The sequence below is a fragment of the Ambystoma mexicanum genome, chromosome 6p (genome assembly GCF_040938575.1).
Source record: "Ambystoma mexicanum isolate Mex_15411 chromosome 6p, UKY_AmexF1_1, whole genome shotgun sequence".
NCBI classification, from domain to species: domain Eukaryota; kingdom Metazoa; phylum Chordata; class Amphibia; order Caudata; family Ambystomatidae; genus Ambystoma; species Ambystoma mexicanum.
The window spans coordinates 1,002,618,334-1,002,641,660 of record NC_090935.1 but is presented as its reverse complement, the minus strand read 5'-3'; the positions used below and the strand labels follow the sequence as shown (position 1 = coordinate 1,002,641,660).

At 48.0% G+C, this 23,327-nt stretch overlaps 1 protein-coding gene and 1 long non-coding RNA gene across 2 annotated transcripts in view; both read left to right on the top strand.

Annotated features, from left to right (window-relative positions):
• The window catches only part of LOC138510139 (uncharacterized), a 570,058-nt gene that overhangs the window by 119,270 nt on the left and 427,461 nt on the right, over positions 1 to 23,327 (top strand). The gene's annotated exons all lie outside the window — the stretch shown is intronic.
• Positions 14,653 to 23,327, top strand: part of LOC138511093 (uncharacterized) — a 31,211-nt gene continuing 22,536 nt past the window's right edge. The window contains exons 1-3 of the mRNA XM_069626584.1: positions 14,653 to 14,965; positions 15,167 to 16,084; positions 16,845 to 17,019. Coding sequence (XP_069482685.1) covers positions 14,721 to 14,965; positions 15,167 to 16,084; positions 16,845 to 17,019 — 1,338 coding nt within the window. The 5' untranslated portion in view covers positions 14,653 to 14,720. The remainder of the gene's footprint in view (positions 14,966 to 15,166; positions 16,085 to 16,844; positions 17,020 to 23,327) is intronic.

Below are 23,327 nucleotides of genomic sequence, written 5' to 3'. Positions count from 1 at the left end.
CAGGCCTCTACTAGTTTAAGGTAATGCCTTTTTGACTAAAGAATGCACCTGCAACATTCCAAAGGTTGGTTAATCAAGTTCTGAATGGGATGGAGGACTTCTGCATGGCATACTTGGATGACATAGCAGTGTTCAGCCCTACTTGGAAAGAACATGTTGACCACTTAGGATATGTTTTGTAGGCTCTTGAGCAGGCCCATCTGACCATAAAGGCAAGTAAATGTCAAATTGGTCAGAGCAAAGTGATCTACCTTGGACATGAGGTAGGAGGAGGTGAAATAAGGGCGCCTGGTTACGTCCCTGCTCTATCCAGGTGGATGAACATTTAAATAAAACAGTTGAGCAAGGAAATGGGAACCCACAGGAAGAGATACACTACTCCTGACAATCAATGGACGGAACAAATGGTGCCAATGACTGCTGCATATGATTAAAATGTAATACATCAGAGCTTAGATTGCAAATACATCTTTAAACACAAAAACATAGGAGATTCCATAAAATATATACAACGTACATAAAACAATATACAATTACATGTGCAAAAATGACTAGTGTATCTCTTCATGTGGGTCCTATTTCCTTGCTCAACTGTTTTATTTAAAAGGAGGTGAAATAAGGCCATTGCCTAGCAAAGTACAAGCTGTACAAGAATGGGCCACCCCTACTACTCAAACCCAAGTGAGAGCCTTCTTAAGTCTCACTGGTTATTATAGGAACTTCATTGAGAACTGTGGGTCCATAGCTTCTCCCTTAAATGTGGTCTCCTCACCCAGATTTCCTAAAAAGGTCAGGTGTAATGAGGAGTGCACTAAGGCATTTGAAGGACTTAAGAAAGCCCTTTGTCAAGCTCTGTTCGTAAGAGCTGCTACAGCCAAACCTTCATTGTGCAAACAGATGCTTCAATACAGGTATAGGTGCAGTTCTAAGTCAGCTGGATGAGAAAGGAAGGGAGCACCCCATCTGCTTCATTGACAGAAAGCTGAAGAAACCAGAATCAAGGTGGGCAACCATTGAAAGAGAATGTTTTTCTATTGTGTGGTCACTGAAGAAGTTTAGACCATACTTGTATGGATCTACTTTTGTGATTCAGACTGACCACCAACCCTTGAGAAGGTTAATGCAGATGAAGGGGGAGAATCCTAAATTGTTAAGATGGTCAATCAGCCTACAGGGGTATGATTTTACCATTGAACACAGGTCAGGGTGTAATCTTCAAAATGCTGATGGTCTCTGCAGAATGTTTGACCGACTGGAGTAAGGAGATTCATCCAGGGGTGGATTAAATCCTCCTGTCCCTTAGTCTGGGGAGGACCAGTGTTAGGGAGAATTCTCATAAATGCGCTAATTCCCCTCACCTTAGAGACCCCAGCAACTTTGCTGGATTTTGAGTACTTGATTTCTTTACCTGGAAAGAGTGTGAACCTTTTTTTCCCAATCTTTCATGTATTTTGATGAGTGTTTTTCACTTGTGTTCTTTGATTATGGAGTTTTAGATAACTCCATAGGCATAATCTTTTCATGTGTGTTACACAGCACCCTCAGTGCATTGACACATGGATGTCTTTTAGACTTCCCCAAGGTTTAAATAGCTTCTCTGGGATCAACTACTGTTTCCCAGAGAATGTAAAGTGAAATTAGCTTTACTAGTCTTTTCCAAATTCCTAGACCCAGCGCACACCATCTTACAATGGAGTGCTGGAGGGGTTACATGGTATCCCCTGTGTCTAAACACTCATGTAGCAGTCAAATGCTACCCTTTCCTATTGAAAAGGCTGGTGGCAGTGGTTTTACAACGAACGACCATGATTTTTCCCGACCACGAACAACGGTAGCTAAAAATCACGGAAGCCATGTTTTTCAAGCTGGCACCTTAAACCCCTTTGTTTAAACGGATCCCGGTCTTCTTTTTTCACCATTTCTTTTTGGAAAGGTCCTTCTAGTGTTTGTCTCTTCACGCCAAACCAGGTTAGGTCCCTTTGTTCGTGTGCCTTCAGGACTGAAGTCCGCCCTTGGCGTCTGAGTGCCTGGGGTGGGCAGGAAGTGAGGGAGGTGCCTGAAACTCCCTGTGCTTAGTGTCCTAGGAGACCCATCTGCACTCTGGCGTGATTGGCTGGCTGACTGTCCGGCAAGGACAGCCACTCTGCTGGGTGAGTGACAGCTAGGCTGGAATGAAAGGGAGAGAACTGTTTAAAATGCAACTCTCTTAGAGTGGAGAGCAGAGTCGACCACTGGAACGAAAGAACCGGAGATGAGCTGGAAGAGGACGGCTGCTGCAACTCCTGGACCGTTGGTTTGCCCGGTGAAGCCCTGCTGCAGGTCCGAATTGCTAAACTCCATTTGACAGAGAAGCTCCTTCAAGGTCGGCTTCTTCCTTTGAGTTGGTGGGACCAATCAACTCATAAGACACCTGGATACCATTCTCAAGGCTGGTTAGGATTAACCAGGGAGAGGGAAACCAGATTGTGTTCTTGAATCTACAGCTACTGGAACTGAAGTGACTCCATTTTGTTTGCTTTCTTCAACGGTCCCGTGCAGTGCATGAGTCCCCTGATGTCCTCCCTCTTGTCCCCATGACTGAGGCTCAGGAACAGCCAGATCGGCAGGAACTGCCAGGAACCACGTCTTCAACAACATTTGTTTCTTCATATAAAGGTACTGTGCCAAACCGATTGAGAGAATGCCACTCTCGAAGTGAAAGTTTGTGAAGCTTTCCCAACTTGCAGGCCTAATCAGCTTGTGACCCCACAAATGATTATTTTTCATCTAAATTACTTCTGAGAACTTTTGCAAAGACTTTACCGTTTGATACCAGAACTGCTCTTTTCTATCCAGAACACGAGCCCATTGACTTTGGCCTGTATATGTAATCTATTCTACTTACTTTTTGTCCTTTTTGCTCACTGCTAAGTAACTGATTTGCCATTTTGCCCCTATTTCAGGGGAGCTCAAACTGTCTCAAAAACGTTTGTATTGAAGTGTATTGGTATATAATATTAAGTTGTCTTCTTCTAGTGAAATGTTTTCTAAATGATTGTATAATACATTAATAAGTGTTTTACCAAGAAACCTTGAGTATAAGTGTCTACTTGAACCACTGTGATTGAAAGTCCTCTGTGTAGCTACTTGTGCTGCTCACATTCACTCTTAAGATAAGCCTGGTTGCTCAGCTCGCTACCAACAAACTGTGTGGTACAGACTTATACCAAAGGTTGTTCCTGCTTACACCTGTAGTCCTAATTGTGTTTGGTAGTCCCAGAGGGTACTGCATGCAATTCTGCCTAACACCAACCTTGACCAGGGACAAGGAAGGTGAAAGACAGACCAGTCCCTGCGACTCTACACAACCTCAAGATTCTGGCATGGACAACCGTCTAATAGTGTTTACTATTTTTTTGAAGACGGAACAAGGCCAACCCCTCAAAGCCCTTGCCATGCTCGACTGTGGTGCTGCCGGTCATTTTATGGATGACACCTGAGCAAAGGATCATCGTATCCCGCGACAAGACAAGACCAAGCCAATACCTGTAGAAGGAGTGGACGGAACACCATTGATGTCCAGACCCATCATTCAGGAAACGTTGCGTTTACACTTAGTCATGATGTCACATCAGGAGTACATCATGTTTGATCTCATACGAGCTGCCCACTTTCCAATCATCCTGGGCATTCCATGGCTTAGACGACATAATCCGTGTATTGACTGGCCAGTAAATTATGTTCACTTCCAATCCCAGTATTGTCTTGGTCACTGCCTGAACCTGGGCTATGAAAAGCCCCAGGTGGGTATTACTGTCTCCCTCCAGACTTTGATGGTGAATTCTGTTCCACCCCAGTACCACAAATACAGAGATGTCTTTGAGGATGTTTTACCTAGGAAGTTACCGCCACATCGCAAAGAGTATTGCATAATTGAACTCCAACCCGACTCCACTGTTCCCTGCGGAAGGATGTTCCTGTTGTCTTTACCTGAGAAAAGGGCACTCAAGGAGTATCTGGAAAGTAACCTCCAGAATGGACTAATTCGGGAGTCCACCTCCTCTGTGGGTGCATCTCTTTTCTTCATCCCTGAGAAGGGAACAACAGAACTCTGCCCCTGCATAGATTACCACAGACTTAACAGTCTCACCCTCGGGGATAAACACCCCATGCCTCTCATAAAGGACATCCTTGAAGCAGTTCAGGGGGCTGGTATTTTCACAAAATTGGATTTACATGGAGCTTACCACCTTTGGAGAATTCGAGCAAGCGACGAGTGGAAGACGGCCTTCCGGACACCTCTAGGCCACTTCAAATACCAAGTCCTGCTTTTTGGTCTTGTGACTGCCCCAGCCCAATTCCAACAGTTCATGGATAAGATATTCTTTTATCTCCTTTTCTCTTTGGTGGTAGTCTACCTAGATGACACCCTGGTCTTCTCAAACAGTCTATCGGAACATCGTAGACATGTCTCTGAGGTCCTCCTATGTTTGAGTAAACATCAGTTGTTAGCCAAACCTGAGAAATACACTTTTGAGGCTTCTACCGTCCCTTATTTAGGGTTTATCCTCTCTGCAGGAGTCCAAATGGATCCCAACAAGACTAAGGACATCTTACAATGGCCGGCTCCACGATCCGTTAAGGATGTGCAATGGTCCCTGGGGTTGGCAAACTTTTATCAGAAATTCCTTCCAAACGTTTCCAAGACAGTTCCACCAATTACATCGCTTCTCAAGAAAGCAGTAAGGTTTGAATGGGAAATCAAGGTGGAAGGCGCTTTCCGTGATCTCATGGAGGCCTTTGTATCAGCCCCCATTCTACGACAGCTGTATCAGTCCTGTCCGTTTGTTCTAGAAACAGATGCCTCCGGAGGAGCCACATTATTACAGAAGAAGGAAGACGGCTTTGAACATCCCATCGCCTACTACTCCCGAACCCTCAACCCTAGTGAGAAAAACTATTCAGATCTTGAAGAAGAACTCCTCGCTATCCGACAAGCATGTAAGGAATGGCGCCACCTCCTCCATGGAGCATCCTTTCCTTTCCAGGTTCGCACAGACCATTGCAACCTCTGCATCCTGCAACAAATGGAATGTCGTAATGCCAGACATGCCAGATGGGCTTACTATTTCTTGCAATTTGATTTCACCATTACATATCTACCAGGTCGGGAGAACGTTCTGACCGACTCCTTATCCTGCAGCCTTAGAGAGGATACTGGTCAGTAGTAGGGGCATGAGAGGAACCTAGTAGGGAAGAGGTTTGTCGGAATAGTGAACAACTTTCTCCAACAGGTCAAACAGACCATCAGTACTCATGCACCCGATACTAACCTACCTGATACTAACCTACCATTGGAGTCAAGGAAGGGTTTACTCTTCAGAAATGTTGCATTGTACCTACCCTCTAAGGAGCTGCCAACTCAGGCGATTTCTTGGTGTCACGATCTTCCCACAGCAGACCATAAGGGCCGGGCAGCCACTCTAGACTTGACGTCTCATCATTTTTGGTGGCCAACTATGAACAAGGATACAAGAAATTATGTCGCTACAACTGCTGGGACTCTTACAGCAGGAGCTACCCCCATCTGGACGATGGCAACACGTTTCGACGGACTTCATAGTCGACCTTCCTCCTTCACAGGGGTTCTCGGCCATCATGGTAACAGTAGACTCATTCAGCACACTAGCCTATTTTTCCCCCCTCCAAGCTCTGCCCTCGGCTTCGGTTACAACCAACGTGTTCATGAGAGACGCAGCCAGATTCCATAGACTCCCTCTTACCATTGTTTCAGACAGAGGAACACAATTCACCTCAACATTCTGGGCAACCCTTTGCAAACAGTTGAACATCCATCCGGCTCTCTCATCAGGATATTACCCTGAGAGTAACGGACAAACCGAGAGACTCAACGCCACCTTGGAGCAATATTTAAGGTGCTTTTGCAATCGAGAACAAAGTGACTGATCAGGTCTCCTTCCTCTGGCCGAGTTTGGGTACAACAACAGCAAACACCCTGCCATAGGCATGAGTCTGTTCTTTTGCACATATGGATTTCATCTGCGGCATATCCCAACTGCAGGTCTGTCCTCCTCAAGAGTGCCAACAGTGGATCAGCTTTTGGAAAACATCAAAAACACACACAAGGAAGCTGAGCTTAATCTTCAGACAAGCAGACAAACCTACAAGAGGTGGACTGATAAGGGAAGAAGACAGAATCCCCAGTGGGACGTGGGTTCTAGAGTTTGGCTGTCTACGAAATTCCTCCCTAGGTGGGTTCAGCCAGGGAAATTCTCCCCTCATTTCATCAGGCCCTATCTCATCGAAGCAAAGATCAATCCTGTGGTGTTCCATTTGAAATGCCCACATCGTCTGCAAAAGGTTCATCCATACATCTCTCCTCAAGGCATATTTGCCAGATCCTTATTCATGGAAGATAAGAAGACCCAGAAACACACCAGACAAGGCGTCCAATGAGTACGAGGTATCCTGACTGATTGATTCCCAGTACAGAAGGGGATGATTGCAGTAATTGGTCCATTGGAGAGGCTATCCAGAATCAGAAACATCATGGGAACCTGTACGTAACATTCAAGCTCCCCGGCTGATACGTAAATTCCACAGATTCCATCTGGGAAAGCCTGTGGGAACCCTGTTGAGAAGGGGTCATACTGTCACGCTATGGCAGTGGAAAGTATGGAATCATTGGAGACTCCATTGAAGTCCTGACACGTTTCGATCGGAACATGTCCAGCGGTCTAGTGCTCCTCCAACATGGCCACTGCAGTGCATATACCGGCGTCAGTGCATCGCCTCAGGGCATTGCAACCCTTGCTATCCAGCTAGGTGAGACACTCGAAGTATCGATCCTCTCTGCATGCTTTTGCTTGCTTTTTGCTTTCTTTCTGTTCCTTTATGGAACCCTCTTCTACCTTCCTTTCACCCCGTGCAGCTTCGCGCTTCTGTTGCTGCCTCCTTCTGACAGCATCTCATCACTGTTACCGCTATTACTGACAGTTCTTGTTCACGCCCACTGCCTTTTCCATCGACTGCATTGTCTCCAACATTCACCCTGAGCCGTATTACGGTCGCCGACCACTCCTCTGTCCTTTACAGTGCCTACAGTACTTTCTTATTGCCTCAGACTCCCAGCAAGGTGCCTTCTTGTACCAAGAGTTCCTTACTCCTTTTCCTTTGGAAAGAACTGGGTCTCTATCACACCCAGAGAACTTGCCTTGTGAATTCTAGCCAGGCCTTTGTTGAATTTTGGTGCCTCATCTCATCCTACAAACCTCCAATCCGATCCTGCCTACCCCTTACAAGGACCCCAGGGTTTTTCAGTCCAATGGCTATTCCCTGGATTGGGGTAAGCTCCCGGAGTCCCCACTGCCTGGAATATTGCTTATAAGGCAAAGTGACCTACGGTGGAGCTCGCCCTTATCTCTTCAAGAAGAAGGGAAAGAAGAAGTCAGCACCAAGTCAAAGAAAGAAGAAGAATGTGTCTTCAGGTGAATCCTCAGAAGAATCAGGTGAGGAGTCAGAGGGCGGGGCCTGCATTGCCACAAAGGGTTCACCCATAGATCCTGAGAATAACGCTGTGAGAATCTTCCCATCTTGGTTGAGCAGTGAAAGGGGTCTGTACGACCTACAATCAGTGTCTGGCTTATTAGGCTTTAGTAGTGTAATAATAATGGACTCTCTCAGTGACAATGGCAGAGTGCCTGTGTCTAACGCTTCATTCATCATAGCTAGCAGTGGGGGAAGACATCTGCCATAAATTCTTTATATAATTCACCGGCAATCTGTCTGTCCCGGGGGCTTTACTAGTCGGTAACCCTACTATGGTGTGTTCTTATTCCTCTATGGTTAGGGGGGCTTCCAACCTGTCTGCAGCTTCAGCGTCTAATGTCGGGAGTTCTATCTGTGAAAGCACCTCCTCTATCTCGGATAACTGAGTTATCGATGTCTGCATACAGCTCCCTGTAGTAATCATGAAAACGTTTATTTATGCCTTCCTGTGTCACACACTCCTCTCCCTTCACGCCGTACCATCGATCGTATCATATCCCGCTTGGATTCACTCTTAAAGAGCCAGGCTAGCAAGCGTCCTGGCTTGTCTCCTTTGGCATGTTGTCTTTTTACATATTTCTTGTAACTGAGCATGCCTAATCATCTCTAGTGTTCTATACATTCCTGTTGCAGACAGCGATTTCCTGGGCTCGATCCCCAGACATGTTCCCTGACCATTCCATGGCTTCCAAACTAGCTTCTGCCTTATGTAGGTCCCTTCCTATCGTGACTTGTAGCCCTTTAGTTTAGCTATCGCTGTCCCTCTGATTACTACTTTAAAGGCTTTCCATAGTGTACCCGCTGATCTTACACTTCCTGTACTATGTTCGAAGTATTCTTTCACTCCTTCTCTGAGGTGTTCTCGGAACACTGTGTCTTTCAGGGATTCGCCCCGTAGCTTCCATGTCAGGATGCGTGCCCTAGGGGGGAAGTTCTGCCATATGACTGCCAAGGGGGCATGGTCTGTAATATACATGCTTAATAGTCTGCACCACTAAATTCGCCAGGGGTCTCTTCCCCTGTAAAAACATAATCCAGTCTAGTGTATAGGTCTTGTGGGGCAGTGTAATGTGAATATCCCCGGTACTGGCGGTGTAGTGTCTGCCATATATCTGCTAGTTTGAATGCCCATAAAAATGTATTCAGAGCCTTAGCTGGGGGGACTGGGTGCACATACTTGTTGTCAGATCTGTCCATAGCCAGGTCAAGCGTACAGTTAGAATCCCCTCTCATATTAAAGTGCCGTCTCTGTATGGGCTGATTCTGGGGTATACAGAACGGAAATAGGCTGCTGTATCTTGATTTGGTGCGTAAGTGTTTATGATACAAATATCTCGACCCTACACCTGCCCCTGTACTACGATCATTCTGCCGTCTTTATCTTTGAAGGTCTTGAGGGCTCTGAAAGGGACAGATGGTGCAAACCATATTAATACGCCTCTAGCATATGCTGAGTATGACGAGCTTAGCGTTGTGCCATACCATTTTTTTTCCCGTGCAGTTTGTTTCTCTCTTATGAGATGTGTTTCCTGGAGGAGTGCTATGTCAACTTCTTGGCGTCCAAGATAGAACATAATTCTATTACGCTTGATATAACTGTTCAGGGCCCTGACATTCCAGGACATTATTTTAAGTTCCCCCATCGCTCATAAAGATTCCGACATGCTTCAACAGTCTGTTGTCCATATTATATATGTCCTTTGTGGATCCATTGGCTAACTCCCAACTAACTACACCCACACCCCCCCTAACAATTGATTAGCTCAATACCTTGTGCTCAGGCATTGCCACTTCTCACTTCCACCCCAGTTGCTTGCTCTGGCGCTTGGAGTGCAGCAGGCGGATACGTAACCGCTAGTATACGAGAAATAAATCCAATTTTAGGTGGAGGATGCTCCCTCGCAGTGTATACCTGCGTGGCCACTGCTCGCCACCTCCGGCATGCTGAAAAGTTTCAGTGCCTGTATCACATATGTTCCATAGACTTGTTCACATATAGTCTGCAGGCTGTGCTCGTCTGTTTCTTACAGTGTTGCCTCGTCTGGTTGTCCACTCCGGTTGGCAAGTTTTCGGTGTCCACCCACTTATGCACTTCCTCATGTGTGTCAAAAAAGATGGCTCGGCCTTCGTGTATGATTTTCAGTCTGGCCGGATATAGCAGCATGTATTTAAGATTCACCTCTAGCACGGATGTGAAGTGCATACTCTGTTTTTGCACCTGCAAGGTTAGTACGGGTATGCAGTCATGCTAGCTGATGCACGCTGAAACATTCCTCCGCTGCGGAAGTGTTCGAGTATCTTTTCTCTATCTTTGTAATTTAATATCTGGGCTATTATGGGACGAGGTGAGGCCCTGGCGGTGGTTTCCTCAACATGGATCGATTCGCCTTCTCGACAGTGAAACCTTGAGTGAGGGTGTCAGGTCCAACTTCCTGTTACAGCATGTTTTCTATATAGTTGGTAGGATTTGTGCCTTCCTCTCCTCCTGGTAACCTGATGATTTGTATGTTATTGTGCTAGCCCGTCCTTCCGCATTTTACACTCTGTCTTTGAGATTCTGCACTTGTTGCTGCAGTACTCAACTTCTCTTGAAGTATCTTTAAGGTTGCTTGTGTTGTCAGCCATCTCTTTTTCCAAAGCTCCTGTGTGCTCTGCCAGTGACCTCACATCCTGTTTTAGGAGGTTTACGTCTAAACTGATAGCATCCATCTTCATTTCCAATGCGATCTTCAAAGCTGCTATAGCATCGAGAACCTGCTGGTCCCCTTCCACCGGGGCTTGTTCCTCACGTGTTGTTTGAGTCGCTGACACAGTGCCCTTAGGTGCATTTGTGGGCTTAGCAAACATGTCTATCGTGGGCTGCTTTGCCTTGTTCTTGTGGGGCTTGGATGCCATAATTGGAGGAGTCCCTGCTGTTTCTATTGCTTTCAAGGCCCACTCTTGTCCCACATTTGTGCTCTTGGGATCTTGTTGTTATCTGATGGTACTACCTCGTATACTGACCAGGCGGCCCACCCGAAGCAATTGTCAGTCGAAAGCAGCTTACTGTGGTACCCGGCTGAGGCGCAAATCATTTCGGATCAACACAAGCTCCAGGGACAACGTCCTCACTTCATGGCTACGTAGCCACGCCCCAACCCTCTGCTTACAGTATCATAGATTACTGTGCTGTCTTGCATTGTACTAGAGCAGGTGTTATTAAATATTTTGTAACCCTTTCAATTCTGTATAGAGAAGATGATTGAGTTTGAAAGGAGCTGCATAATATTTCTTAACACCAACCCTGTAAGGATGGGCACTGCGAGAAACCTGGAGGTGTCTCCCTGACTAGTCCCCGGGGATCTGTCATCCTGGTGGCTAGGACACAGCCATCACTATTGGATCTCGTTCCTGGGGGTAGACCACTAAGGGAGGATCACGTGGATGGGGGGTCCTCAGGGAGTGGAAGTGGGACACTGATGGGTGAGACGAGGTATCCCTCTTCTTTTAACACCTGTTCCCCATCCTGCTAATTAGGATACTCAGAAACTCTACTGCCCCCCTTTTCGACATGAATACATTCACACAGTATGAAATAATAAACAAAAATAATAAACAAAGACAACGGACTAACACCAGAGCCGTTTACCTGACATGTCCCAACACAAGGATCAGGCTGAGTCAGGCTTGACCTGAATCACACACACCTGACGGGCCCTCTGCCTTCCCCACATGGATAAAAGGTGGAGCACATAAGCACAATATGAGCAGGCAGACCGCATGACGATAGAGCTAACTCAGCACGGTAGTTACAGAGCAGGAGAAAGACGGCGCAAACCGAGAGAGTGACAAGGAGAGAAGTGACTTTGCCCTTTCCAAGCCATGTCTGTGAAACCTCCACAGAAGGAATTGTAAGACCGAGAACAATAGGCCAAGTGTGTTGCAGCAGATGTCAATGGTACACAAAGCATGCCTCCGCTGATAAGCAGGACAGAGTGAGACGACTGCTACCGCTACCATGGTACTGATCTTGACTCCCGATACAAGTAAAGTCGAGCGGTTCATCAGAGCCAGTGAGTCGAGGGGAGAACCAATAAGAAACTGAACCATGTTGAATGGAAGTCACACAGTGGCAAATTAAGAAAAGTACAAAGAACTGTCAAAACAAGAGAGGAAAACCAGCTGCGCTGCAGAGGAGTCTGGCACCATGTGGGTGCTCACTCGAGAAACTCTGGGCGAACACCCTAGGGTTTAAACTACCATTACCAGAAGACCTTGGGAACAGGGTGAGAAAGGGCTCAAAGTGGTTCAACAGAGGTCTAGTAAAATCTGTACAGTCTAACGTCTTTGACCAGCAGAAGGCTGTAACATTGAAGGAAGTGAATCCTTCATCGTAAGAAAGTAGAAGAAAATGTGTGATTAGCAAAAGTTGGCAAGGGGAAACCCGAGGGAGGGATGCCAACGAAAAGGGGTGAAGTCTAAAGTCCCGATGAACAGTGTGTTGACAAAGGTGAACGCGACCGAGGGAAGTCCACAGTGAACTGTTTAAAAAGACATTAAGAATTCTGAATGTAACTGGAAACATTGATTAGTGAAAAGCCGTAGTGAACCCGACGGAGGGAGGCTGAGATTTGAGAGGGGTCTGGTCCCGGAAGTGGGTGGCCCAGGGGTGAAAACCCATCACCCAACGTACATGTGGAAAGGAACTTTTGTTTATTGTTTCGAACACATCTGTTTCTCTGTGGCAAGAGACTTCTTTTAGAAAAGAAATGTAACCACCAACCATCCTGATATTTGAGAGCTGAACTGTTGTCTCGTGCTGGGGAAAGCTCGAGCTTGTGCTGTGCTCAGGAGTTACACCTTGTCCGGTGCTCAAAACGTGGCGAAGGAAGGTCCCGGCTACCCCATCCTGACATAATTTGTGAACACTTCTTTCTTTCTTGTGAATCCTATCCCACCCTCTTTTTGGTATTTAGTTGTAAGGTTTGGCAATAGTTTTTATTTTTAGCATAGGCCCTTTTATTTTGACAAGACGCCATTAGGATTGCCTTATTTTGATTTGACGGTCGTAGCTTGCTCCCATTTTAGATTTAGATTTAGATTAGGTGTTTTTCCAACCTGCATAAACAATTTAATAAACACCCTGGAACTGGGATCACTTGTGTCTGTCTATTCTTGATACCATGGCTTCCTTACAGCACTAATCCCAATTAAGCCATTACTCATAGAGATAAATGTACCTGTGGTTTCATGATTTTATTTGCGAAGATGATCTGTGCTTCAGGTGCTGCAAAAAAATCGTTCCTCGGAGTCTGTTAGGAAATAAATTCTAATTAACACCTCCAAATGTCAAATCAACATCTCCGAGTGTATTTCATTTCGCTCTGCAATGCACGAGTCTGTAAACTACCACATGCAAAGGGGGGCCCCGGGGGGAACGCGAAGCGTTTCCCCCCGGGGAATATTTTGGCGCTGCACACGGCCAGCGAGTGGCCGTTAGGGGTAGAGCGCCTGGTCCCGGGGTATTTAAGGGCTCAGGGAAGGTTCGGGAGGCAGGCGACGGTTAGGACTTGTCAATTGCACAGGTCCCGTTGCCTGCTCCCGAGCCTTCCCCGTGTCTTTGGGCCTAGCTGTTTGGTTAGTGCAGGTGAGGTGGGGGATTGAGGAAGTGTTAAGGAGGGTGGGTAATTTTAAAAAAAAAAAAAAAAAAAAAAAAAGGGAATTATAGTTTTGGGTAGCAGGGTAGGAGGGGTGCCGTAGATAAGACACCCCTCTCGACTTACCGGTGTAGTTAGTTGCTGGGGTCCTTAGGTGGGCGGTACGCGAGCGAGGGAAAGGCTGGTGAGGCTCCGCGCCGGCCGCCTCTCATTTTGGGTCGACGGTTGGGCCGAAGTGGGAGCGGAGCCACAGCTGATCCGCGGGAGCGGGTAAGCGGGGAATTTCCTTTTCTCCGCCCGCTTCGCTCCGAGAGTTTAGCTCCGCGTGCGTGGGCGTTTGTCAACAACGCTCGCGCAGATAAGGGGCTGGGCGGCGGTGTTAAAGGAGCCGCGTCCAGTTAACTGAGAGTGCGGTGTGGGCCTGACGCAGATAGGTGGCAGTGCTCTGCCTGTTAGCAAGTGCTAACTTGGGTTGCTTTAGTGAGTGTTAGGGCTTCTGCTTTGGGGAATAGGGTTGGGGAAAGGGAGGGCAGGGTGTTAAGGGTTAGGGGGGCAAGGGGAAAAATATTAAAAAAAAAAAAAAAAAAAAAAAGAAAATTTTTGCTGATTTATTAATTTCCATTTTTCGGTAGGGAAGCAGTATAAAAAAAAAAAAAAAAAAAAAAATATATATATATATATATATACATTCAGTTAAGGAAGGTTTTTCTAAAGTGGGGCACATTAGTGATTGACTATATTAGTAGGCTATTCTCAGGTTGCATATTAGGTTTGGGTGGGGTTTTTTTTTTTTTTTTTTTTGTGGGTTTCGCCTTTGGGGCGCTTTTGCTCCCCTTTTTTAGCACAGGAGGTTACAAAGGGGGTAAGGGCTATTCCAAGGGTAGGTCCCGGCTCGGGGGCATAGATTATTTAGGGCAAGTTTTTTGAGGGTTGTATTGGCGGGGCACACACATTTTAGTGTGCACAATGACAGGCCGGGGAGCGAGCAAGAAGGGGCTGGTGGATGCGGGGGCTTTGAGGAAGGCTCTGGAAATCATTAGCAGGGCAACCACAGCCCAATTGGAAAGTGCGGTAGGGGAAGTTACGGGAGAAGAAGGGAGCGGTGGGGGCCGGCCGCAGCGCAGAGCGGCGGCAGACGGTGCATTGGCAGCGGTGGTAGCCTGCACCCCTGCGGCAGGAAAAGGGGAGATTTGGGAATCTAGAGGTAGGAAGATGAGGAGGGAGATAGACAGGAGGGCAGAAGGGGGTGTAATGAGTTCAGGGGTTCAGCCAGAAAGGGGAGAAGGGTATGATAGCCCCAGGGTAGAAGGGAGTGCTAAGGAAGGTAGAGCCCGAAGGAGCAATAGTGGGGGCAGGGGTGGAGGACAGGTGGGTGTGGCGGGGCAGAGAGGAAAAGGGGGTAAATACCTACAGAAGAGTGCGGGTGGGAGAAGGAGGGAGAGGTCCCCGTCATTTGAGGGTAGGGTGGGGCGCGGAACGGCCCCCCCGGATAGGAGGAGTGGGGGCGGAGGGCGCTGCGCAGCCCCCGCTGTGCAGATGGAGGTTGAGGGTTTTGGTACGGCCCCTCCTCAGTCAAAGCAAGGAGAGCCTAGAGGGCACAGCACGGCCCCTAGCAACGAGGATGTCAGGGTGGAGGTCGGAACGCCTCACCCAAGAGAAGAGGACCAGGCAGAGGTTGCCACAGCCTCGCCGGGAAGACGTCAGATGAGTGGCGGGGCGGACGCCCCGGGCTCGGAGGAAGATCTGCATTTAACCTCGGGCAGGAGCCCGCATCCCCAATGGTATTTAAGGGGCGATGAAGTTGGTTGGGATGAATACGGGGGGCAATGGGATTTTGAGGATTGCGGGGCGGAAAGGGGAAGGGCGGAGGAGAGAAGAAGTTCAAGGTGGGGCGGGGAAAGGGAAGTACAGGGGGGTCGGGGCGTAGCGGGTCAAGGAAATTATTGGCTGGGCGATTGTGCTGACATGTTTTGTCCCCGCAGCAGGAGCCCTCTGAGAAGGGAGAGGAGGAGCAGCGGTGTGGAGACCAGGCCGCAGATGGCGGGCGTGGAAAGAGGTGAGAGGGAAAGGGTATGGTCAGCTGCATGGCAGAGAGGGGTCACAAATAGAAGGTTGGAGGATGAGCTGGGGGTTCTACAAGGTGGGATGAAGGAAGTAGGGGTGCAGGCTGTGGGTGCTGAAGGGGTTGGAAAGAACAGTTGCTCGGTGGAGGTCCAAACGGACAAGGTGGTGGAGCCAGTGGGGCTCGAGATGCAAGCGGGAAAAGATAAAGAGGGGGAGATAAAGGGGAAGGAGAAGAAATTGCCATACATGGGGATAACAAAGCCATTGGGGGCACATTTGATGGCAGCAACCAGGGAGAAGATACAAGGAGGTGAATTTGTGGATGTCTTCAAGTTGTTGCATAGGGAGGTGAGAGCGAAAGAGGGGTCCAAGGAGGAAGAGAGAGAGTTGGCTTCACGCCCGAGGGTCCCGGTGACCATTGAAAATTGGACGTCGGCGTTTATTATTTATGCCAGCGTGTATTGCGAAAAATTCCCGGAGCATTGCGTGGCTTTACTGAAATACATGGATGTAATAAGGAAGGCCTTCACGAGCTTTGGGGGCTTTGCTTGGGTAAGATATGACGAAGAATTTAGAGCAAGAATGGCGGAGGACAGTCAGGCGGTCTGGGGGGAGATAGATATGGATTTGTGGCTGCAATGGATGGCCCCAACGAGGCCTGCCCCGACATTACACACGGCGAGCGGGCTGCCAGTGCCTTTCCGGCCCTTTCTTGGTCGCCCCGCCCATGAAGGGGCGGGGGGAGGAGGCAGGGGCCAATCCACAGCAGCATGCTGGGGGTACAATAAGGAGAACTGTGCAAGAACAATGTGTAGGTATAAGCATGAGTGCAGCAAGTGCGGGGGGAAACACCCGCTCACGCAGTGTTTCCAACAAGGAGACAGGGGAAGGGGGAGAGGGACAGGTAGAGGGGTTGGGGGGAAAAGCTTTTACTCCAATTAAATTGGAGTCGCTGGAGGAGTGGTTGCAATTTTACCCGGATAGGGAAGGGGCTAAGATTTTGAGTGAGGGTTTTGGGCAGGGGTTTAGATTAGGTTACCAGGGTCCAAGGGTGCGGAGATGGGCGGAAAATCTGAAGTCAGCAAGAGAGAATATGGAAGTGGTAAGGAAAAAATTGAGCAAGGAATTGGAAGCGGGCAGGATGGTGGGTCCGTTTGATGAAGTACCGGGTGACCTAGTAATATCTCCACTGGGGGTGGTACCCAAGAAAGCCCCGGGGGAGTTCAGACTGATTCATCACTTGTCTTGGCCGGAGGGTATGTCAGTTAATGACTTCATTGCCCCGGAAGAGTGTGGGGTAGTGTACGCGAGTGTAGACCAGGCGGTGGAGTTAATAAGGAAAGAAGGGCGAGGGGCCTTCATGGCTAAGTGTGACATAAAAGCGGCATTTAGATTATTGCCAGTGCACCCAGAGGATTTTTGGTTGTTGGGGTTGCAGTTTGAGAACCATATTTACATAGACAAAGCATTGCCTATGGGGTGTGCAATATCCTGTGCGCTGTTTGAAAGATTTAGCTCTTTTTTACAGTGGGTTTTCTCATTCAGCTCGGGGTGGGAAAGTGTGTTGCACTATCTGGATGATTTTCTGTTTATTAGCGGGGCAGAGAGGGAGGAGGATTGCAGAAGAATGCTAAAATGGTTTCAAGACTTGATGGAGGAGTTGGGGGTACCATTAGCCGAAGACAAGACGGAAGGGCCGGCAGTGGTGTTAACATTTCTGGGAATTGAGTTGGATTCAGTGGCCATGACCTCACGCTTGCCGCACGACAAGGTGAGCAAATTGGTGGCGCTGTTGGAGAAAACAGTAGGGGCCAAGAAAATGATGCTGGTAGAGATGCAGAGGCTGGTGGGGCATCTGAACTTTGCATGTAAGGTGGTGGCCCCGGGGAGGACGTTTTGCAGAAATATGGCAAGGTCCATGGCGGGGGCGAAGTGCCCACATCATAGGATAAGAATATCGGGGGCAGTGCGGGAGGACTGCAGGATTTGGTTGCGTTTTTTGGAGAGTTTCAATGGAACGTCTATGTGGTTGCAGGGAGATCCAGTGACTTGGGAAGTTCAGATTCTCTCGGATGCAGCGGGGGCTGGTGGTTTTGGAGTGTTTTGGGGAGGAAAATGGTGTGCCGAAAAATGGCCGGAGAGGTGGTTGAAGGAAGGGAGGAGCATAGCGTTCCTGGAGTTTTTTCCATTGCTGGTTGCATTGGAGTTGTGGGGGAAGGAGCTGCGAAATAAGAAGGTGAATTTCAATGTAGACTATGAGTGCGTGGTCCATGTGGTGAACAGGCAGTCAGCGAGGGATCAGAGGGTGGCAAGATTGATGAGAGAATTTGTCTTGCGTTGCATGGAATGGAATGTGGTGTTTAAAGCAACACATGTGCCAGGGAAGGATAATGGCATCGCTGATGCATTATCTCGTTTTCAATGGCAGAGATTCCGTGGATTGGCTCCAGAGGCAGATCGGGAGGGGCGGCAGATTCCGAAGGAGCTGTGGAAGATAGGAGGATGAGAGCGCTGGCACTGGTGGAGGGTTCATTGGCCGCGGCATCCAGGAAGTCATACAGGAGGGCCTGGGAGGAGTTTATTAGAGGAGGTGCTAGGAGTTGGAGGGGCAGATGGGATGCGGAAGAGCGGAGGAGGGATGATGTGACTAACTTCATACTGAGGTGCATTGACAGGGGCTGGTCAAGGGCAACGATAACAGGAAAACTAGCAGGGATCTCCTTTTACGGAAAATGGTTTTGGGGTTTTCAACCAAGTGGGGGGGAGATGGCATGTAGGATGTTGGAAGGATGGGCAAGGGAGAGTAAGAGGGACAAAGATAGGAGGAGGCCGATATCGGCTGCATTACTGCAGAGTTTGATTGAGGTTTTGGGGGGAGTTTGCTGGTCGGTATGGGAAGTGGAATTGTTTGCAGCTTGCTTTACATGGTTATTCTTTGGGGCATTTAGGGTTTCTGAGTTGGTAGGGGGAAAAGGGGGGCTAGGGGGGCTGCAGTGGGATGATGTGCAGATCACAGAAGAAGGGCTAGACATCAAGATTAAAAAGTCAAAGACGGATCAGAAGGGAAAGGGCTCTTGGGTCCGGCTGGGTCGAGGGAGCGAAGGTCTATGTCCAATTAAGGTGGGCAAAGTATGGAAGGAGCGCTGCGGGTTTAACTCTGGTCTGGTTTTCCAGCATGCGGATGGATCCCCGGTTTCAGCAGCGCAGGTTTTGGGAGTATTGCGTAAGGCGCTGGGCAGGGTAGGAGAACAGGGGGAGGAGTTTGGGACTCATTCTTTTAGGATGGGCGCAGCATCTGAGGGCAGCAGGTTGGGTTTTTCTGAAGAACGTTTGAAAAGCTTGGGGCGTTGGAGATCGGGAAAATACAAGGGTTACGTTAGGGATTTTGGGAAGAGGGATTAATGAAGACAGTTGGTGGAGGAGTTGGAGGGGCGAGTTGTTTTGTTTTGTATAAAAAGATGACTTGTCAGTAATTTGTGTAATTTTTGTTTCAGATGCTGTGCAAGGAAAGGGGGAGTTGGCGCAAGTTTGGATTGTGGGACATTCAATTGTGAAATGGGCTGGCAAAGAGGCGGAGAAAAGGGTGTTTGGCAGACAACTGGGGTGCAGTTATAAAGAAGTGGTGGTGAGGTGGCATGGTGTGGGTGGCCTGAGATGGGATCAGCTGCTGCCCATACTGGCAGGAATGAGAGAGCGATATGGGGTTCCTCAGGTGGTGATGCTGCATGCTGGGGAAAATGACCTGGTTAGGGATACGGGGGTGGCTCTGCTGAGAAAGATGAAGAGGGACTTAGGTTGGGTTAGGGATATCTGGCCTCAAGCGGTGGTAGTATGGACAAAGTTGTTGCCGAGAAGAGTTTGGAGGGGGGCAAGGAATGAGGGAGCGATTGAGCGGGCTAGGAAGGGGATAAATAGAGAAATGGAGAAATTTTGTGCGTCAGTGAAAGTGAGGGTCATGGACCATAAGGAGATAACATATGAGGGGTTTCTGGTTTTTAGAGGGGATGGGGTACATTTGTCCATATACGGGAACAGTTACTACCTGGCGGATTTGAGTTCATGGCTGGGAGATTGGGTAAAGAGTTTGAGGTAAAAAGAGGGGGGGGGGGTTTGGGGCAGAAAGAACTCCTCAGGGGAGGGTTTTTCTGGTGCCGGGGGCATGGCCCCTTTTGATGTGGGGGGGGGGAAGCACAATGGGGGAATGACACGGGAAAGGAGGGGGTGGCGCTGCTTGCACAAGCAGGTCACCCCGGTGGATCAGGTATTGAGCCTGGAGGGGCATGGCCCCTGGGGAAAAAGCGGGACGCCTGGAAAAGGGGCAAGGATTCGGTAGGATCCAAGGGATCATTAGGGAGGAAATGGGTTATTTAATTATTTAATTGTTGGGGGAAAATGGGAAATGTTTAAGTTATGTTAATTGACTGTTTAAATAGCCATTTAGTTTGTTAGGCCATGGAGCCAGTTATGCGTTATGATTGTAAGCTTTGGCCTGTCACATTAAAGCGACCTTTTCCACTTTTAAATGAGTCTGGGTTTTTGTGCAGTAAGCCAAAAGGGGGGCCCCGGGGGGAACGCGAAGCGTTTCCCCCCGGGGAATATTTTGGCGCTGCACACGGCCAGCGAGTGGCCGTTAGGGGTAGAGCGCCTGGTCCCGGGGTATTTAAGGGCTCAGGGAAGGTTCGGGAGGCAGGCGACGGTTAGGACTTGTCAATTGTCCCTCCCTCCCACCCCTTCATTTGTTTAGCGAAATTTTTTGTATAGGGGGGGTCATTGAGCAGGGGAGGATGAGGAAGAAGGGGGTTCAGGGTTGGGGTCGGTTAAGTGGGGGGTTGGTAGCTTGGAGTGACAGGTCAGGGCATCGGGGAAGTTATGTGTAATATTGTTGCTGATGTGGCAGGTCAGGCTGGCTGCAGGTCCCAGGTGAGAGGAGTTTGGTGTAGAGGGGAGTTGAAAGGGGTCAAAGGTGTACGGGGTGCCGGGGGCATGGCCCCTTTTGATGTGGGGGGGGGGAAGCACAATGGGGGAATGACACGGGAAAGGAGGGGGTGGCGCTGCTTGCACAAGCAGGTCACCCCGGTGGATCAGGTATTGAGCCTGGAGGGGCATGGCCCCTGGGGAAAAAGCGGGACGCCTGGAAAAGGGGCAAGGATTCGGTAGGATCCAAGGGATCATTAGGGAGGAAATGGGTTATTTAATTATTTAATTGTTGGGGGAAAATGGGAAATGTTTAAGTTATGTTAATTGACTGTTTAAATAGCCATTTAGTTTGTTAGGCCATGGAGCCAGTTATGCGTTATGATTGTAAGCTTTGGCCTGTCACATTAAAGCGACCTTTTCCACTTTTAAATGAGTCTGGGTTTTTGTGCAGTAAGCCAAAATGGGGCGTTCAAGGAATGACTGGCACAGCTTGACTGTTCTGCCCACACGGAAGCCAAGCTTCTTTGAAACCCAGGAAGAGTAACCATCTGCACATTTATATTCAAAGGTCTAACACGCAACACACACACCACTGACACAGGTCACGCCGAAGAGCCTTCTGGACAGTTGCTGACAGCTGCAGGAGCCCGGGAGGAAAACAAAGCTATATAAACCATGTTCTTGCATTGAAAGGAGCAATATGCATTATGCAGTTGCGTACTTCCTCTGTGTGCCAATTGGTTCCAGCCAATATAACCGTACATCATCTTGATTTGAAGCGTCAGAGAGGGGATAGGACTAGTTAATAAGAAGTGTTAAGCGGGCTTGTATACACCCATGCACTGGCCACCGAGGAACGCCCTAATTACCTCTTTACAAGAGGAAATGCTTTCTCAATAACATCCTCTCCATAAACTGTTATTTCATCTGAAACATGTTAACGAACTGCATATGGCAAAATACAAAGTTCCACTGAACACAAAATCACGCACTCTACAACGATCGGAAAACTCCTCCCCCTTAATTCTTTCCTTTCTTCCCACCATGTGAATGAGTTGGCTATGTTCATATCTTCCCAGCCAAAATTGGTGACTACCTCTTGCCATACAATCTTAACCTATCAGTATTTGGAACACACATAGCTGCCAAGTAATTACGTGTCAAGGATGACACCTTTAGCACATTTCTTTTATTGTTCATGTGTGTTTCAATGGGATTTATAAAGTGCAAAAAAAGGCTTGGACGCAGCAGAGAACTGTACATATGCCCTTCCACAATATTTATGTATTTATTTATTTGATGAAAACTACAGGGGAAAACATTTTTGGCAAATGTGCTTACAAATCTTTTTAACATTGATTTACAGAGTGGAGGATCATTGCCATTAACAATGGGTGAGAGGATGTCGATAAAAGACCAGATGATGCAGCTGAGGTAGAAACATGAATCAGAGACAAGGACAGCAGAGTGTGATATTGAAACAGCATAGCAGAGGAAGTGCTACATTTTGGAATGAAGGGGTGAGGGATACATGTCATGGCATAGTCGAGAGGTAGGGGGAAAGGATGACAGGGAGATGTGGTGGTGTAGAATGCAAAGGAAAGGAGGAGAGCTAAGAGGTTGCATTTAAATACAGATAGAGTGGGAGTAGTGCAGAGAGGGAGAGGAAGAGCATTCCAGAGTAAGGGAGCGAGGAGAGGAGCAGAGGGGAAACAAGAAGGAGCACAGAGGACATGAGAGGTGGCAAGGAAGTGAGCTAAGGATGATCTTAGGGAGCGAGGGGGAGAGTAGGGAGTGAGGTGGGTCGATAGGTATGGTGGGGCAAGTCTGAATATAGTTTTTGAGATGAGTTTATTCTTTGCCCTTTGTCTCATAGGTAACCAGCCTAACTGATGATGGGCTAAAGTACTAAAGTGGAGATTAGGCACTTAGCAGTGTTGATGTGTTGATAGGAAGAAGATGTCTAATTTTTCAGATTTTGAGGAGATTAAGTCTGGCCGCAGTGGCAGATTTGGAGTTGGAAAGGGTGAAGTTGTAAGATGGGTCAAAGACGATGCCAAGGTTGTGAACAGAAGCAGAGTAGGGAAGGTAGTCAGGAGAGAAGAATCGGAGAGGGGAAGAGATAGACTGTTTAGATGGGAAGTAGAGAACTTCAGTCTGAGTGGAGTTGAGCATGAGCGAGTGAGATGCCATCCAGTATTTGATAACAGAAAGACAGTTAGACATTTTTAGTAGCTCATCAGATAAGGAGGGAAGAAGAAGAAGATCTGAGTGTCATCAGCAAATAGTGAATAAGAGAAGTCCTAGGAGGAGATCAAGGTTCCAAGAGCAGAGGTATATAGAGTGAAGAGAAGTGGACCTAGGACTCACCCTTGGGTAACACCAACAGTAAGGGGTGTGAGTGGGGAGGTAAGGCTGTTCCAGGACACCTGGAAGTGTCTGGGGGTGAGATATGAATCAAAACAAGTGAGGGAATTGTCTCTGATGCCTAGGACAGACAGTGTTGAGATATGGTCAGAACGGGTGCCAGTATCGAAGGCAGCAGAGAGGTTGAGAAGAATAAGAATAGGTGAACAGTTAGCATAACGAGCGGAATCGATGTAGTTGCTCACATTGAGGAGAGCTGACTCAGTGCAGAGGTCAGAAGCCAGATTAAAGTGGCTCCTGGAGGTTGTGTGTGTCAAGAAACTCAGTAAAACTGCCGGCTCTAGGATTTTGGAATAATGAGGTACAAGAGATACAAGATGAAAGTTGGCAGGACAGCTAGGATATGGGCCAGGTTTCTTAAGGATAGGGATGACATTAGCTGACTTCTAAGATGATGGAAAAGTGGCACTGTCAAGAGAGGAGTTGAAGAGGGAAGTAAAATATGGAGCAACAATGGGAGCCATGAGTTTCACTATCTTTGGGGATAAAGGGTCAATTGGGGCAAATTAAGTGTTAGCCCTGAAGAGAAGGTTGAGAATCTCATCTTGGTTAGTGGGTACACAGGAAAACATTGTCACAGGAAAAGAAGGTAGAGGTGGTGGAGAAACATGAGCAGGTGGATGGGATAGAAGCTACTTTGCGAGGGTATTTTGAATGTTATAAATGTTCGAAGCAGAATAAAGAGCTAGATCGTTAGCAGAAAGAGTAGACGAGATGGAGGAGGATTTAGGAGGT